This window comes from Lycorma delicatula, chromosome 1, assembly GCF_047948215.1.
Source record: "Lycorma delicatula isolate Av1 chromosome 1, ASM4794821v1, whole genome shotgun sequence".
NCBI lineage: Eukaryota > Metazoa > Arthropoda > Insecta > Hemiptera > Fulgoridae > Lycorma > Lycorma delicatula.
The window spans coordinates 22,516,552-22,536,586 of record NC_134455.1 but is presented as its reverse complement, the minus strand read 5'-3'; the positions used below and the strand labels follow the sequence as shown (position 1 = coordinate 22,536,586).

The 20,035-nt window shown below is 30.2% G+C and overlaps 2 protein-coding genes across 2 annotated transcripts in view; both read right to left on the bottom strand.

Moving 5' to 3' along the window:
- Positions 1-1,186: 1,186 nt before the first annotated feature.
- On the bottom strand, positions 1,187-9,794 carry LOC142317437 (uncharacterized). Its single transcript, XM_075354003.1, has 4 exons — positions 9,708-9,794; positions 2,565-2,714; positions 2,332-2,466; positions 1,187-1,323 (listed from the first exon to the last, which is right to left on the bottom strand). Exons 1-4 carry the CDS (start codon positions 9,792-9,794, stop codon positions 1,306-1,308), a joined length of 390 nt encoding a protein of 129 aa, XP_075210118.1. The 3' UTR covers positions 1,187-1,305.
- Positions 9,795-18,230: 8,436 nt separating this feature from the next.
- The window catches only part of LOC142317436 (protein argonaute-2-like), a 150,429-nt gene continuing 148,624 nt past the window's right edge, over positions 18,231-20,035 (bottom strand). The window contains exon 13 of the mRNA XM_075354002.1: positions 18,231-18,425. Within this exon, the coding sequence (XP_075210117.1) occupies positions 18,231-18,425 (195 nt within the window). The remainder of the gene's footprint in view (positions 18,426-20,035) is intronic.

Sequence of the window (20,035 nt, the reverse complement as noted above, 5' to 3'; positions counted from 1 at the left end):
AATTTTATTTAATTATATTATATACAACTGATGATGCAGGTTCCTGTAAAGGTGCTTTTGGAATAAAAAACAAGGTAAGTGTCATTTCATTTACTTTATAATTCTGTACTTGGGTTGTTCAAGTTGAATTATATATTAAAAAAATACAACATATATATATATATATATATATATATATATATGATCAAACTGGAAAACATGATTTATAATGTATAATTTTATAATAAACAAAATAAAAATATATAATTTTTTTAATTCTTCTAAATTCGTGTCCTCTTATAACAATATATTAAAAACATTTAAAAAACTTGTAAATAAATCTGATGAAGTGGTGCGCCTGCAAGAAACACTTATATATATATATATCTTTCCACACAGGGCAAGAAACTTAAAAACCAAACTGAGAGAGCTTAACTACAGGTATTTGAGTGTTACCTTTTACACTGCTCCTATTAGCACTATTATTGGAGGTGTATATTACTGCTCTAATCTATTATTCTCTGTTGTAAACTATTCATGCTTCAGTGCATTAATTTTCGAGAACAGTGGTTTTCCTTGTCAACACGATTTGTCTAGTGCAATTCTGACTAGACGATTTGTCTAGTTGCAAGTCCTACACTATCATTAACTGAAGACAAATGTTCATAATAAAAAACTGAAGTCATTGACAACAGTTTGCATCAGGTGACTCTCAATATGATTACTTTAGCATTGATGCATCAGCTGTGCAGGGGATCGCTTCGGATATCTTTTGTCAAAATATGGTAGATATGTTAAGTCTTCCTTATGTAATCACAAAATTAGATTTTATATTATTTTCTTTTCATTTACAGATTTTATGTCACAACCATGTTTAGTCTTACCAGGTCCACTTTAAACTGCCTACCTGATAAATATTGAAACATGAACACTGAATACAATTAACAACAAATTACCCAAAGCTTACTAAAATGTCAACTCCATCAACAGGTTAAAATTCACATTTTTCAGTCATCAATGAATTTCAAAAACACACTTTGCTCTCACACATTGACCATTTATCATTCACAAACATCTCAATAAATCGATATTAATTAAAATGAACTAAATACAATTACAAACATTTTGTTAAAAACGAACACATTGAAATATATACATAGTAATGAAATTAAGAAGAGACAAATCATGTATGATACAATAGCCAAAAGCTATTACTTACACGACATGGATAAAATACCATCCCATCTTTTGTCTTCACTGTGTGAAAATCTTTTATTCGAAGTTCATTGCTTTTCATATTAAGATTAACCAGTGGTGAAACATCATTCAATAAGATCTCAGTTCCTTTAAAAAAAAGATAAAGAAATCATATTACAAACTAATTAATTTCCAATAAATGTTTTTTTTAATTTTATTCTGACTGGAACTTAGTAATAATACCACTTATATACAAATCAGATATCCTAAAAATAAATATTTTTGGTAGTAAATACCATTAAAATCTATCTTGCTAAAAATTTTAGAAAAATCCAATTATGACAAAATTAGGCCAAAAAAGAACAAAACTGATTTAATTTTATTTTTATATGAATTTACTATTAATACAATATTACAATTGTTATATATATATATATATATATATATATATATATATATATTATACACTTTATTTTCTCAAAGTGTATGTTGCAAAAAATAACAAAATAGCAAACACATTAATCACAAATTTAAATCTGAGAAAATTAATTTTATAAGTCAATTTAAAACAAATATGGCGGTTGTTCAGGAAGGTTTTGAAGAATTTTTTTTTAACTTTCAACTTAATTCTCTTGCAATTTGTTTCATTTACCCAGATTTTCCAACTTTTTTTATATTATCAGTATGATGTGATTTGTCCAGCTCTGCGAAATAAGCAGTTCTCTCACCTTTGCATCATTAGAAATAAATCTTTGTCCAATGAGCCATTATTTCAGATTTGGGAGAAGGTAATAATTAATTGAAACCAAGTCAGGTGAATACAGCACATGCTTCCAGATGACTTTGTCAAAGTGTGGATTATCATTGAGTTTTGCAACTACTATCAGAGATATGTGTACCCGCACATTATTGTGGTAAAAGAACAGTATCTTTTTGGCCAATGTGGCAGTACATATCAATCAGTCTAGTAAAACATCAGAACTGTAATGATCCTCGTACTTGAAAGTTCATGTAATACTAAAGAATAAACCAAAACATGGTAAAAAAATGCAATGAAGTCAAATTAAAACATCAACATTAAGTGCTTACATAAAGTTTCACTCACATAACTACTCTACAAAATTCACTTTGAAAGGGCGAGTAAAACTAACTTACTGCTTCATTTTTGATTTTATGATCTTCTAATTTAATTAGGTTGGTCCCTTCACTCACAAGAGGATCTGTCACTTCATCAATATTATCACACCCATTATTGATCGGCTCCTCTTTCACTTGCAAAGATTCACTTTCCTGAAACACAAAATCAATAATTTAATGTTATAGTTCAATGGCTGATGATCTTTCCATATGACACAAAAAAAGCAAAAAATAAATCAATTTATACTTACACAAACAGGTGTAATATCATCTTCAATAGGGTGATGTGGTAAAATCAACAATAAAGTTTCCTTTGTGGTATCATCTTCAGTTTCTAGTTTGATACTGTTAGAGGGGAATGCTTCATACACGTAGATATTCTTTACAGGTACATCCATTGTCTTCAAAAATAAAAACAATCTAAGTTAAAATTGAAGTATTTATAATAAAAACAACAAAGTCGCTGAAAACTGTAAAACATTTCATATATTGAAATTTTTATTTATATTTATTTGTGTGTAACTTTTTGTTTACCTGAATATTTAAGAACTGAATTATAGTGTATATATATATATAAAATATTGTCAAGTGAATGATTAATGTGAGACCTGACATTAGACACATCACTAATAAAAACGGCACTAGTCATTCTCAAGAATGAAAGAGAAGAAGAGGTTTTGCAATATTTCACACAACAAATATACACCAGTGTTACATAAACATGATATTACCACTGAAATAAAGGTGATAATCAGCCACACACAAGCAGCTCAATTATTTATACCACAGAAATTTATGTACAATGGACATCAAAACTATCAGAGAACATTACCATGACTGTGCCCAGACGTACTTTAGTTGCTTCACATGAAACAAAATCAAACCTAGGGCAGACAGTTTAAAGCAACCAACTAATGGTCTTGTAAACAGAAAATTATAAATTATATATGACTCCATTCACTAAAAACATTAAAACGCTGGAGCTACAATTTTAATAATTTTTTTTTAAACTTTACAGTCCAGTACACTCTTCTTCAATTCAGAGAAGCCCCTTATTGAACAAAATGTTGAAATTCATCAAAGTCACTCCCAAAAATTGTAGGCTCTCTGTAGGAGATGATCCTCTCATACTCTGAGAATGACATTCCCCTGTCGTATATTCCCGATACAGAATAAAAATTGCACCTACAAGATGTGTTGTTATTATGGAAACCATATAAGAAAGGAATCACGATATTATTGTTGTGAATGTGATGTTAGTATTTGTCCTGCCCCTTGTTTTAGAAATTTCCACACTAAGAAGGAAAACATTTTCATATTTCAAAACATTAAAATTCATTTTAAAAAAAAATTTATAACTAGTATTAAACTGAAATATAGTAATAACTCTGTGAACAGGCAAACATGAATCTAAGTTATTATTCTGTGATCTTGAACTCTGAATGCATAAATTTATAAATATGTATGAACTATTTCTATAATTTAATAGTTTTCACAGTTAGATGAGAAAAGTATACATAGAAGATTCACAACATGTAAACAAATTTCACCATGCCTCAATGAGATAATGTTACGTATCAGACTACACTTTGTTTAGTTTGGTAGAGACTCAGATCATCCATTCCTGAGACATATGGTTAATTAAACCCCAACCACCAGAGTACACAGGAATTCACTGTTAAATTAATAAATCTTATAAAAGCAACTGACTTTTACTAGGATTTGAACCTGAGAACTTTCGACTTTGAAAATCAGCTGTTAAAACAACTTTTTTGTGATGAGTTAAACACTAGATCAGCCTGGTGGGCTAAATATATATATTATTATTATCTTTTATGACCGCATAGGATCATTTTAGTCAGTCTGTTATGCATGTCTCTTTGATGGGACTGTTTGGGCCTTGTGGTCCTCCCATTACTTTTTCATACATTTCAATCTTTGTGCCCTTTCTAGTGTTGAAAATGTTTGTGTTGTGAGGTTTTATCTTATAAGAGTTTTTGTTCATGAGTTTCTCATTTAATTTTATCGTACCTGTGGCGTCTACTGATGTAATGCCAATTTCCTTTAGATCCTATCTTATTTCTCCGAATCATCTGCATCCTGCCTTTGTATTTTCCGAGTCGAGATTGTACTGCATTAGCAGTTTCCGAAGTCTTGAATACTGCATCCTCATGATTATGTCGAAAGAATCCTAATCTCTTATGCATATCAGTAATGGGTTCTAACTCTTTGTACATGATTCTGTTTGGCACACTCCCACCACTGCCCATCTTTATGATACATTTTGTCCATGCAAGTTCTTCCAATTTTTTCTTTCCATCTTCTGGAATCTGTCTGTCTTTGATTGTTCGTTCAGGTGGAAGAGTGTTTGCTGAATAAGTGGTTTATGGTTTTATAACTGTGTTTTAGTGTCTTATTTTTGTATTTTTTGATAGGCATTTTTATTTTAAGTGTACCAGGTTCATTTTTGTGCTTCAGCTAGTTTTTTCTTCTTATTCAGATAAAGGATTTTTCATTTAGATTGTTTGTTACTATTTCTCCAAGGTATTTAAATTGGGTTACTAAATTTTGGGTCCAATTTTATTTGTAATTTTTTGAAGTACTAATATCCATGATTTAGTTTCATCAATGGCATTTGCTACAAGTGCCAACTCGTCAGCAAAACTAGGACAGTTTGTTTCAATTTTTCCACCCATTTTAACTCTTGGGAGACACCTTTTTGAGAGCTTGAGCCATTCCCTAATTACAATTTCTAAAATACAGTTGAACAGTAGTCGTAAGAACTCATTCCCTTGGCGCAATCCTGTTTTGATCTCAAAAAGTTATGAGAGCTCATCTCTGAATTTTACCTTTGACACTGTTTGTAAGGGTCAGTTTTATCATGTTTATAATTTGATAAGTAGTTCAAGGTGTCTTAGAATTTTTAGTAGGGATGCAGTCATAAGCTTTCTTGAAATAGCCAGTTCCTTCTATTGACTTCAGTGTTTCTTAATGATGTAGTCTCTTTATTCTCCTTAGGGGTCAGGTGGTTTCTTTTCTTTGTTTTACTAGATTTGGGAAGGATATTTCTAATTTTTGGGATAATAGCAATAACAGATATTTTTTCCACTATTTTGACACATTTGCCGTTCCAACATTGATGTTTTTGTACGGGATTTTATTGGGGCTAATTCTTCTCCGATTTGTTTAATGTTGTTGACTGGATATTTGAGTTTATCTGTGATTGTTATTTTTTGGTCATTTTCATTCTTGACCAGTCGGGCAGCATCCTCTTTTCTTCTAGTTTTAGGACTTGATTTTGTTGTTTTCTTTCTGAAGCAAATTTAATTTTGACTACATAGTCATTGGATCCAGTGTCTACGCCTCGGATGACTTTTACACTGTAGATCTCAATGTGGTGCTGTTTATCCATAAAGACGGTCTAGTTACCATTCTCCTATAATGTAATCAAGGTGTTTTATGATTTTGATTTTTTAAGGTTTCCTCTTGAAATATGTGGATTTCAAGATCAGATTGTCATTTCTGCAGAGATCGATGAATCTCTGTCCATTTTTGTTTGTTTTCTTTTGGGCGGGCCATTTTCCGATGATGTTGTGGTCTTCTTTCTCTGTCTAGTTGGGCATTGAGTTTCCAATTAATTGTTTAACATGGATTTCAGTTATGTTATTTATAGTTAGGTCGAGTAGATTCCAGAACCATACTGTTTCTTTATGGTCTTTTGGAGAATTATTTTTATTATTAGTGGATGCATGGCTGTTTATTATAGTGTAGATTTTATTAGATGCATTTGGTGTGAGTGTTGCGATTCTTGGAGATTGTGACTTGAATTCTTGTATGGAGTTTATTATTTTGAGTCTGACTAAAAAGCCAGTTCAAAACTGTGGGACTTTTTATCACTCTCTTTCCAGGTATACCTCTGCAGAGTCTATATCCGTGAGATTCCATGGCATCCTGGTCAGTGTTTCTTATTTCCTGCAGACCCATAATGAAAATTTTGTATTGGTCCATTCGGCCAGTTATTATTTTTAGTTTACCAGTCTGCTGCAGCAAGTTTACTTTGTCTGTGGAAATGTAGATGGTTTGATTTTGGACTTTGTATTTTTCTTATTTGTGTGTGTAGTGTTAGGGCATTCCAATGCTTCCAGTTGCATGTTATCTTCTAAGTGGAAGCCCACCATATCCAAATGCTGCCTTTTCTTAACTCTGGTGTTGCTTGGTTCAGCAGGTGGACTATTCCTTAAAAAAGACCTTTTTGTGATGCCTCTCAAGGGGTCACCTGTAAAACTAGGTTCCGAGTTATAACTCTAAATGCGATCTAGTGAGTTGTGATTAGATGATAAATGAAGCTATGAAGTTTTTTTAGATTCAGTTCACCAGACAAATTTCTCCTATTTGTTCGGGATACCTCCAAGCATAACCCATGAAGGCTCAATCTGACTTTTGTTAAAAGATGTTATTTTGGATAAAGGTTACAAAGTCTGATCCTAAATGTTACACCCGTATATATATATATACAATAGCCTTCGCAATTCACAGAATTAGAGAAACACTCACGTTTAATCTTTTACTTCATCAAAACGCTATTGGGCCTAAGCCCATCCTCAGTGATATCTTTTATAAATTCTTAAACTGCTTACAATTACACAATAACTATTAGCTTTTTACATTTTGTAATCTTTTTGCAATAGTTGGATTTAATTTTATAAATACCAGAAGAATACGATAAAACAAAAATTCCTGTTATTTCAATTGAGAAATAAAATGAATATATAAATGAAATTGTTTTAAAAAAAATTAATGACCCAACAATAAAGTTTTAAAAATTAAAAAAAGATTCCATAGTTAAATACAAGGAAATATTTAATAATAATAATAAATTAAAATATCATATCAGATTATCCACATATACCTTATACCCCAAAACTTACAGGTTTCCCAAAATTACACAAAGAAGGTATAACAACAAGACCATTAATTAATTTCAAAACAGCCCCAAGTTATATTATTACTAAAATTATTGATATAGCAATTAGATCAAAGATAAATTTAGAATACAAATAAAATATAAAAAATAGGTATGAATTAATAAATTAAATAAGTTAAAAATTATTAAAACTATAATTACTAGCTTAGATATAACCAATATGTACCCAGATTAACCCATTGATCACACAATCTCAATAGAAAATAAATTAATAAAAGCAGGTGAAGACAAAAAATTTATAAATATTTAACAATTAGAAACATGTGTAAGCAGAATTATTTTGAATTTATTGGAACCTGTTACATATGAGAAAATATTTTACGCATGGGATTTCCCTTATCTGCTTTAATGTCAAAAATATATTGCAGGAATTTGATAATATAACAGTATATGGTATAAATCACGTATATTAAATTTTATTGTGGGTCAGATTCGTGGATGATAATTTAGTTTTATATGAACCAGTTATAGATAATGATGAAGTAATTTTAAATAAATTCAGTTCCAGATCATAAAACTTTATATTTTACATATGAAATGGAACATAACAGAAAAATAAATTATTTATATAATGAATTATATTAAAAACCTACCTGAAATGAAATTTTTATAAATAGGAATTCTAATCATATTCGGTCCCAGAAGGTTAATATTTTTAAGTACATGATAAACAGAGCAATAAAATACATAAACGACAAATGGGAATTTTGTAATTTTAGTATAAAGAATATAGCTATAAAAAAATGGATATCATACGTCATTGATTTATATTAAATATATAATCCAGAAATTTTTAGTAATATAAATATTACTAAATTATTACCCATAAAAATAGTGAAATGTTTATCTAAAATACTCTTATACAAATAAAATTATAGAAAACTAAATTGATGCGTATACAAATAAAAAATACAAACCTGATAATCATATAATAAAACAATAAAAAGTAAAAAATAAATGTGGGTCTTCTGGTATTTATAAAATTAAATGGAACAATTATGAAAAGATATATAAAAACAAATAGATCATCTAAAGATAGATTTAATGAACATTTTAAATCATTTAAAAATAGAATAATAGGTTTCTCAAATGTTGCTGACAATTTTATAATAATTTTGATTATTATTTAGTTTAAAACTGATATATAGTTTAGAAGGTAATTTGGAAATAGTTGAAAAAATTAATACTGAAGATGTGTATATATATATATATATAAACGTGAATTCAGCTAATAGTTATTATATAAATTGTGAACAGTTAAAGAATTTATAAAAGTTATCACTGAGAATGAGCTTAGGCCTGAAAGCATATTGAAGTAAGAAATTAGAGGCAAGAGTGTTTCTCTAATTCCGTGCTTTGCAGAGGCTGAAAGAATATTATATCGTACATATAGACATTTATGTACAGAGAGAAAAAAATGGAATTAAAAAGTTTAACCTGCTAAATAATTAATATATACGAGTTCACAAATGAACTGCATGAAATCCAAAATTTACATGCATGGCCATAATAATGAAAAACAATACAGTAGGATGCCGATTTTCAAGATATCTGACAAACTACACTGCTTAAATCCAAATTAAGAAATTTAAAAAAAAATGAATTTTTTGGAAAAAAATCTTCACTTCAACCGGAAATTATTTATTTATGTTTATTTTACTGGGTTTTTCAATCGACCTTTTTGCAATTCATTTAGCAAAAATATATATATATGATACTTATACAGGATGAGTGAAGATAGACTTGCTAAGAAAATTTCCAACATCGTCAACGTAAGTAAATTAAAGTCGATTTGAATGAAAGAAACACAAGATGATCTGCAACGACTCAACATAATACAGGGGGGCACCATTTTTCTAAATGTCTAACAAGCTGGACGGCTTAAATCAAGACAAAGAAACTAAAAAAAAGTATATTATTTGAAAAATTTGAACCATAACTAGTATAACCATTTGGTTTATAACCATAACTAGTATATTATTTGAAAAATTTGAACCATTCAAACGAATCTCTGCTTAAATAGGTATTTTTCTTATCAATCTTTATTATACTGGGTTTTTAAACTACAGTTTTGGAATTCATTTAACAAAACCATGTGTATATATATATACTGGCCTTTGTAAAAGTAATTTTCTACATTCTACACACTGTATTTGTTGTACCATATTACTAAATCTATCTTTTCTTACATTGTACATATGCTCTAAATTTCTTCTTAATTTTAGTGAAATATGTTTACTTTTATTTTTAAATTTTATTTACTTAGTATGTTACTCATTAAATACAGAATGATATGTGCACTGTATACCACAAATCTTTTTTAAATTACCCATTTCAATTATCCAGATTTGGCCTTGCAAGGTCCGTCTGGATAATTGGTGTGGCACTGTATACAAAATCGACCACTTACCACTTCATTTTCAACTTTTAAATTTTCTGATGTAACTAGGTTGGTGTCTTCAATTGATAGGGATCGTTTTTCATTATCACTACTCATAATGTCAAGCTCCTCTTTCAGTTCTACTAAATTTATTTGCTGTAATAAAAAAAACAATAAATTAATGCTAAAAGTAATTATGTTCATGATTTATTGTAAAATTTATAAAATAAAAAAAAATTATTTATATAATTCGCTTACCACACACATAAATAGTGCAGCCACAATTTATTATAGCCACGTAATAATAATTATTATTATTATTAGTTGCCTTTAATGTGCCAAGTTTTATTCCAGAAAATGTTTCTTTTGCTAAATTTTATCAAAAATGCTGCTATTCACAAATTGTAAAGTGGTATTGTTTTTTACAAATTGTAATCTTTTACAATCAATTTGTTAATCTGTTGCTGTAATTCTTATGATTTAGTTTTTTCTAACCTTACTGACGGTATCAATATTGCTTTTGTTGAAATTTTTTATCATGAACATGAGAGAAAACATTAAATAAAATTTTGAAATTCTAATCTTATTTTTCATAAATACTTACCAGATAATAAAAATATTAATTCTGTAATATTCAGCATTTATCATACGAGTCTGATTGCAAATAATATTTATTTTTTATATCATCACATAAGCATGAAGCTTGTGTGGAGCATGGAAATGGAATTTTATAACATATGAAAAATGTCATGCCTGACCAGGATTTGATATGGATCATGATATAAAAATTTTTTCTGATGAATCGCAACTATGTATTAATAATATTGTTGACTAAAAAATACCAAAAATACTTACGCAAAAATGTAATTATCAAAGCAGAAATTTTTAAAGATTTACAACGAATAAATGATGAGGCTCCAGACACAGTTGACCAAAGTACGCAAACCGAAAATCATGGCAGGAACGAGATGTCAGATATTCTAGATGTAGAGATGACAGATGAACAACTGATAGACAGATTACCCACACGATGATCAACCTGGGTAATGAACAGGCTGACCCAGGAGAAAGATCTAAAACCAGGAGATGACAGCTGTTTTTTCATCGATTTGAATGGATTAAAGCCATCCAGCCGGTACGCTGGGACGGCACCTGGGGCAATGATCTTACAAGACTCCACCATCCTCGAAGATGAAAAGATCACAAATACCGGAATTAGGTACACGGTAATCTATGACTCTAGAGAAGGAGATAAGATAATGGCCTCTCATATTATAAAGGCCTTACCAAGAGCTGTAGGTAAGCTGGAGTCAGGTGTCTTTGTGGTTTCCAGTGGTCCAGCGGGCATCATAGTGAGAAAAATAGTAATATACATGATGAGGAAGGGTAAGACCTTGCTGAGGATGTTACTCTCCAGCCTGAGCGAACAAGGGAGGGCAAGGTCGAGGTCGGTATCAACAAGAAGGGGAACCCCCCCGGTCATTGAAAGTAAAACAGTCGTAGTAAGGGCCCCCGGTAAATCTTATGCCGATCTGTTGAAAACCATGAAGTGGTGGAGGTTAAGGTTGAGGAGGCCGGCGAAATACTGTCAATTAAACAGGGAAGGGATCAACAACTAGAGGTCTGAATTAGTGAATAATAACAGGAGCCTACTCTCTAGTGATTTGAGCATAGAAATAGCAGCTACACAAAAAGAGGTCATGGAAGCTATAAATAAATTAAAAAATAAGAAAAGCCCCGGCCCAGATGGCATCCCAGCGGCCATCATTAAGATAATAGCTAGAATCGTACCTTGGGAAATAGTCGATGTAGCCAGCTACGGCCTACAAAATAGAAGCTTCCCTGAATGCTGGAAGGAAGCAAGAATAGCCTTCCTCCCAAAGGCAGGACAAATTCAAGAGAACACAGCATATAGACCGATTACGCTCATAAATAATATGGGAAAGGTAGTTGAAAGGTTGTTAGAAAATAGACTTAGAGAGGAAATAGAGGAAAAACAATGTCTACATCCGGAACAATACGGATTTAGAAAGGGACGGTCCACGGTGACCGCAGTCGAGAAGGTAAAAAACTGGGCATTAAATTGCAGAAGCGGTACATGGAGGACTAGAAAAATCCCCATGATCATAATGCTTGATGTTAGAAACGCATTTGGTACGGCCCTCTGGACAGTCATCAGTGAGATCCCAGAAGTAGCTGCTGTATTGGTCAATAGACCAAGGGTCATTTGGGGTCTACGTCTGCAGGATTGGAAGGAGGTGTACAGATCAATGTCAGTATTGTGAAGAAACTAACACATTGGAGCACATCTTTGTGCTCCAATGTGTGCAGAATCTCACTGTATGCAGAATCTAATATCGTTACTTACCACTTCATTTTTAACTTCTAAATTTTCTGTCTTATTCAAGTTGGTGTCTTCAATTGCTAAATGATCTTTTTCGATATCAAGTAGTTCCTCTTTCAGCTGTAGTAAATCTACTTGCTGTAATAAAAAACAAAAAAATGAAACATATTAACAATATTGATGATACTCATGTACCAAAAAAATTTATAAAAAATGTAATTTTTGAAGCAGTTCTCTACTGAGAACTAACACATTGGAGCACATCTTTTTCATGTGTCCCAGGTGGAAGGAAGAATTGCCATGTGATGGTTTGGACTCGCTTGGGGGTCATGCAGTTGATGCTCTTGTTCGGTGAGAGTTGGACCATGTGTGCACAGTGGTTTCTGGTGAAGCGCTCCACCAGAAACTACTAAAGGAAGAACATGAGGTGAGCAGCAAAGATGTCAGTTGAGGGTAGTGCTGGGCACCAGTCTTTGGGGGCAGGTGACATGTGTGCCTCGACACTGCCATCAGCAATGGCTCCCATGAAATGCATTCCTGCCATCTAAGGCTAGCATAGCTGTGTGGAGTTAAGAATCTACTTGTATAGTAAATATTGAGTTGTAAATATCATGTGAATGTGGTGTGTAAATATTTTCATGAATGTGAGGTGTACCTGTGATGCACGTAGTGCTGTAAAATTGAGCCTTTACAGCAGTTCCAGTACCACATTGCCTGAGGGAATGGGCTTTTAGCGAGTCCACTGCAGTAGGCGGTGAACCTCACACCCAGTATGTACAGGCTACTGAGCGTTTGGTTTAGGCATGTTTTCCCACTTCCGAAAAAAAAAAACACTATTTATATTTTATTATGTACTTATGATTTTGCATTCATGGGTCTCATGCCTGTCTATTAAATTAAATATAAGAAAATAAATTAAAAAATTTACCTCTTGCAAAAATTTAAAAACTTACCAAATACAATTACCCAGCCTTTGCTTGAGAATAAAAATGGAAAATTAGGCCTTAACAACAAAGACAATTGCAAAAATATACCAAGTACTTCAAAAAATTATTAAACTGCCATGAACCAGCAGTAAGATTTCATTTCCAAAATCCAACATGAACTAATTATGCAGACACCACCCATCTGCACAGATTACAGTGACAGGCCTTAACTGTCCATTTTACGACTCTATTAACATGACATATATTACATTGATTGTGTCTAGCGGGACAGTTACTGCTGCACACTTCTCATACTAAGCGGCCGATATGATGTTATACCATCAGGTAGTTTACCTAGTTTGATTGGTTTCAGCTATTTTCCATACATCGTGAAAATATTCAATGTTGAGAATGGATGTAAAGTAATAATAATTATAATAGCTGAACAAGAACTTTACGATGAGTGAAGTTAGCATTGTAGATAATTTATGAATTAGATAGTATGCAAACAATGAAGATATTGGATTTTAAAGTTTAATGATAAGAAAATTAGAATTTATTTTGCAAAAGCAGCAAAATTTATTTGTTCTGAATGAATACATAAAAATGTTAAAAACATCTATTCATATGTTAAAAACAGCTGCTGGGTTGTGTATGAGATTTTTCACTCATTTTCTTATTTCTGCATGCCAGCAATCTGTTAATTTTTTTCAAATTAAAAATCTTTTTCGGTGAAATTAAAATTAATTTAATATATAATCTTAGAATTAAGCTTCACTTTAACAAAGCAGTACTTGCTGATAATATTTCCTATCTCTATCTATACTATTATATAAAGAGGCAGAGGGTTTTCGTTTGTTTGGGATAAACAAAAAAACTCCTTAATCACTTTCAACCAAATTTTTACCCATATTTCTCAGCATAACTCAGAAGGTTTTTAGATATGTTTCCAATCTCAAAAAAAAATGATATACTCATTTTTTTGAACTGAATGCATCATATCAGTCGACTGAAAATATTACAAAAATAATGAGTAATATTAAATTTTGAACAATTTCTTTCTGTTTAACAATAATGACCTTCCCTTGGGGTATGCATGTGAGGCTAGAGTGGTGAGGTATACGAACACCTCATGGGAGGCTAGCCCAATCATTACTATGAACTATTAACAAACGGGATGCCCCTGGACCACTTTTTTGGAGGTGCTCTTATATCAGAAAACAATCATCCGATTTTGAAAATTCAAACTGGGAATATATATATAGTTTGTCTGTTTGATCATGCATCATGTGAGAGGAAGCTGACTGATTACTTTCAAATTTCAGAATACATATGTGTTACCCCAGAGAAGGTTTTAAGCCATTAACCGAGGCCCTAGCTCCCTTGAACATTGAGATATTAAAAATATTCATTATTTCTTCACTCCCAAGATGGGTGAAGTTGTGAATTAAAGAAATTCATTAAGGAAAAGATAGATTTATTCTTCTACTTCATTACTGAATATTTCTGCCGCCATTGCAAAGAAATATGTTATGAATTTTTCATTGTCAAAGGCGTGTGTACTTTAGTTACTATAGTTCCTATTACCTATATTTCATAATTTAGTTTCTTTTTCAGGGTTCTGTCCAACCTCATCATGTATGTTACAATATCAAATAATTATAAATACTTACATGACCTGGATAAAATTCCTCCTCTTCTTCTGCCTTTATAGTGTGTACATCATTAATTTTAAGATTAATCCGAGGTGGAATGTCATCATTTAATGAGATCTCAGATTTCTATAAAAATAAGATGAAAAAAACCTTACAAAAATGTTGAAATTAATTAATATTCAATAAAATATCTTTTTTTATTCTGACAAATTTAAATATACCATTGTAAATTAAAAAAATAGGTCTTTCAACCCATCAAAGACAGAAAAGAAGACACAAATTATTTAACCCCTTCATAGTTTTTGATGAAATAACTCATCAAATAACTTCCCTGATAAAAATTTCCTTGACAAAATAATTCGTTATCCACTTTTTTGCTGATAAGTGCCACTGATGAATTATAAATTGACCCATTTAATTGTGTTTGTTGATGGGTTACTGTAACATATGCGAGTCTAGTTCCATTTTTACTTTAATTTATTGCTGAAGCGGTAGTATCATATTGTTTCTCTATTCCATATGTCCTAACAATGTATATTCATTATTCGGGTTATTTTTTACAAATAAATTAGTTGACATTCATTATGTCAAGCAGACTAATCTTTATGTCAAAGGTTTCATTAAAAAAAAAAATAACTACCAAACCAGTTTTTGAGGTTTCACCTGTGGAAATAGACTGATAATTATGAGATGCTTTTGTTTGTAGCTGTATATATGCTATCAGGAATTACCTGAAAGCCACAGACTGAAAGTTATTTCACAAACAATCTCCTTTTTACAACTCTTGGATTTGGAAAAGTGTTAGCCCAAAGAATCAAACTTTTATTGTATTCCCTCAATTTTACTCATGATGATAATACTAATAAATCTCCAAAAAATAAAATCGATTATTGACTATCTTGTTAAAAAATTCAGAGATGTATATACACCAGAAAAAATTTAGCAGATGATGAAAGTTTACTGGAAAGGTAGGCTAAATTTCATTCACTTTATTAGAATAAAAAGAGCACACTTTGATATTAAGACATTTCAGAGCCAGAAACTGGATATATATAAATAAAATTTGATAGCATATGTAGGTGCAGGCACACAAATTGTAAAAACTCCTAATCATGAGTACACCACTAATATTGTCATTACTCTTTTTGAAACTAGTAACCAACTAGTGAACAATAAAGCTACCCCACCATCGTCCATTTAAATGAGGATGGTATTTATGACATATAAACTATGTGTAGTCTTGTACACTCAGGCGTACCATTCCTGTGACATATGGTTTAAATAGGAATTTTTACAATTCCTATAATCAATCTTTATTATACTGGGTTATTTAACTGCCTATTTGCAATTCATTTAGTAAAAACATAATAATTACATATATATATATATATGTATATATATATTTTTACAGACATTTGTAAAACTGATTATAAAAGCAAATGTCTATATACTGTATTTTTTGCAACATTTTACTATCTCTTTTTTCTTACACCGTACATTTTATTTTCATTTTCCAAATTTCTTCTTAATTTAACTGAAACACATTTACTTTTTATTTTTTTTACTTATTGTATTACCCATTAAATATAGAATTATATGTGCAATATATACCACAACCTTTTTTAAATTACCATTTTCAATTATCCAGATTTGGCCTTGCAATGTCCATCTGGATAATTGGTGTACCTCTGTATACAAAATCGACCACTTACCACTTCATTTTCAACTTTTAATGAAAAATTAAATTTTCAGATTTAACTGAGATGGTCTCTTCAACCATAACAAATCTTTTCTGACTGTCACTATTCATAATCTCAAGCCTTCTCTTCCAGGTGTACGAAATTTATTTTCTGTAATAAATAAATGCTACAGAGTAAATATGTTTATGATTTATTGTACAATTTATAAAAGTAAAATAAATTGTATATGTAATTCACTTACCATAAACAAACAGCACAGCCACAGTTAAATTATTATAATTATAATACAGTAATATTGTTGAAAGTCATCTACCAAAACTACAAGCAGTTCTCTAGTGAAATTATTATCGCAATTATTAATAACAAAAAATTCCATAAGCTTCAAAAACGTAATCTATTTATTATTAAGAATTATTTAGAAAGAAATTGTATGCAATACTGTTAGTCAAAGATTTTTTTTAAATTTGCTAATAAAAATGACAACAGCAGATCTTATCCATCTTGTACGCTTTTTGAAGTGAGTATGCTAATAAGGGCGCCAATATTATATAACCTTTTCGCTTAAAAATGTGAAAGTGTCTATATTAACGATTTTTCCTTAACTAAAATTACATTTAACTGTAACGATTCCTGCATTGTTTTAACTGAGAATGATACTGAAAAGGCCATTTGAGTTAATGATAACTCTTTTGTAGGCCCAGAATATAATCATCCTCTTTTAGTGAAGAAACGCTCTGTCTTTTTGTATAGTTTTTAACTTAGCTCTTCAATCGTTCTTTCATATCTTCAATCATTTTGTACTGATTTTTGTTGTGCCATTGGTGTAGTTAATATCAAATTACTTATTAAAAAACCTGCTGCGTGTGAATTTTATAATAAACTGTTGTCTTGGATCCATCCATTTCGTACAAACAGAATTCCTTATGTTAAAATTGATAATTTTATCTCTAAGCCTATGTATGTTAGATATGGATTAAGACAAGGCATGCATTTGGGTTCCCAAATTTTCATTGTATTTATAAATTACTGTTTATTCATAGGCTATTGTCATTTTTTTAATTTTTTGCAGATGATATATGAAATTGTTTAAGCCGATTACAAATCTACTTGATATTCAATTACTTACAATCAACTTGAATTGTGAGCAAAAATAGTATTTCTGCTAACTTTAAAAAAATTAATTTCATATTCAATTTGGAAGGTTTGAAAATGTTGATATAATTGTGCAGCTGAATAATATAAAATAATACTGCAATACAAAAGGTATCTTCTATTAAAGACTTAGCTGTATGTTTTGGTAGCAAGTTATCCTTCAATGAATAAACTGGTAATACTGTAAGTCACTAAAAATGATAAATTTTATTAAGAGATTCTCTACAAATTTTAATTAAAATTTTAGGTCATGCATTTATGAAGTACTAAATTAAAATTAATAAACTCTGTTGTATGGTGACCTTTTGCTGACTTGCAATTAAAATTACCTGAAATACCACATAGAATTTTTTTTACATGTGCTGCATATAAAATCAGTGATTCTATGCACATTACCAATCATAATTTTATTCATATTTTTAATTTGTTAAAAATACCAAGAATTAAGTAATTTCTGATCAGGACAGATTAAATATTTGCTACTAAAATTTTTAGTAATTATTTTGACTAACCTAATTTATTGGTTTTTTAACTTTCATATTAACTACATTGATTGGTATAATTTTCAAAATGTTCATTGTTCAATCAACTCACATAGATTATCTATTACTATGCCATCTATAGTATGTAAAGTACACTTAATACCTTAACCTTATCAAGAGCTATTCTAACTTATGAATTATAATTTTTTTATGAAATTAGGTTGGTTTTTTTAATATTATTTTGTATTCACGGGTTTCCTGCCTGTCTATATCAATTAAATAAATAAATACAATTTAAAATTTAACATATTTACCAAAATTTAACGTACTTACCAAATAGCAATTGTACAGTCTTTGATTTAGGGTAAAAAAAGAAAAATAGGCCACAACAGCAAAGGCAATTGCAAAATTCCAGCAAGTACTTTGAAAGATTATTAAACTACAACGAAGCCAAGGTAACAATTCAATTCCAAAATCTAGCAACTTGAACTGAAAATTCCAAACAAAATAATTAAATCAAAACACACAAAATCAGCTAGAAATTAAATAACAAAGTAGCAAGGAATAATTTTACTGCAGCAAATTACAGAAACAATCATGAAAACAAGCAAGAAAAATCTGAGAACTTGCTAGAAGAGATATGGAAATCTGAAAAAACCCTCAAGATTGAAAAAATGCATTAATACATCGACTATACAAATAAGCAGATGAAACACAACTAAATAAAGACAAAAGTATTTCCTTCTTACCTCTGACAAACAAAAATATTTACCTTTCAAAATATTGCTGAATTAATCAAATACTAACAACTAGGAGAATACAGAGAAGGATTCAGAAAAGTAAGATCATGTACAGAACAAATCTCAAACCTTAAAACAATAATAAGGAGAAAAATGACAAGGCATAAAAACTAAGCAAATGTCTTCGTAGATTTCAAAAAGGCATACAACTCAATCAATAGCACTTCCTTATTTAATATGCTAGAAGAATTTGGTATGGATCCCAACACAATTAACATTACTAAATAGATTCCTCCAAACACCTCTCATAAACAGCTTTCTTATAATTACCTAACGATAGTTCTTTATATTTTATAGTAGCTTGAATGAGGTTATATTTGATATTGATGCATTTATGTTGGCAATAATAAATAATTACTCTGAAGATAAATTTTTAAATAAATTAAATTAAAACAAAAATTATTTATCTGCATCCTGTTCAGAGATCACCTTGCTATTTCTTATTTAAGAACTAGAAATAAAGATCTCCCAGTTATAAGATTTGAACACTCACTATAACACTTGGCTGCTGTGACTAAAAATATACAAATAAGTTACTTATTTAATAAATATGTTTAATTACAGTTTACTACAAAACATCACGAGTTGGAAGCTGCCATTTTGGATTTAATGGAGGAACCCCCCACTAAAAAGATATTAATAAATCCCATTATAAGCTGAACCACCAGCCCACACTCTTGTTATCTAAAAACTTTTTCTAATTTGTACGCCCCATTTTAGAATACTTATTTTTTTCAACATGCCCACAATAATAAAGGTTACCAAAAAAAGGGAAAAATACTAACTTAGCATTAATGATAAGGCAGAATTCAAAAAACAATGCAAGCTGGTTTAAATATATAAACGTCAATAAGCACAGGTTCACTGAAGTTCTTTTTATTATATGTCCGTAAAATAGGTTCATAATATTGGTTTGTAAATCTTTGTTTACACACATCTTTGTTCTACATCATGCCATACATTTCAAATTATATGTGTGTGTGTGTATATATATATATATTTTATAGTAAATTTTAAATTTAATAATACATTATAATTACTTTAATTAAAGTGAGGTGACCAACCCCTCAAGTCTCCTAGCATCAATAAGGATATGATAGCACTCACATTTAGTGATCATGGATTTATTCAATCAATGTATAATCACTTCTAACTACAAGTTACCTAATAAAAATTAAAAGTTAATAAACAATAGGAAGAATTAATGTTCAAGTACTATTAATAATTATGTACTAAAAATCTATTCTTTCTTTAGACAGAAATTTCTTAACGGTAGCTAGTTGCATCATTGCCTTAGAA

Coding starts and splice junctions, on each gene's coding strand:
- LOC142317437 (XM_075354003.1), bottom strand. CDS start 9,794: ATGAGTAGTGATAATGAAAAACGATCCCTATCAATTGAAGACACCAAC. Junction 2,715..9,707: donor TAAAAGTTGAAAATGAAGTG/GTAAGTGGTCGA, acceptor TTATTTTTGAAG/ACAATGGATGTACCTGTAAA. Junction 2,467..2,564: donor ATGATATTACACCTGTTTGT/GTAAGTATAAAT, acceptor TTTGTGTTTCAG/GAAAGTGAATCTTTGCAAGT.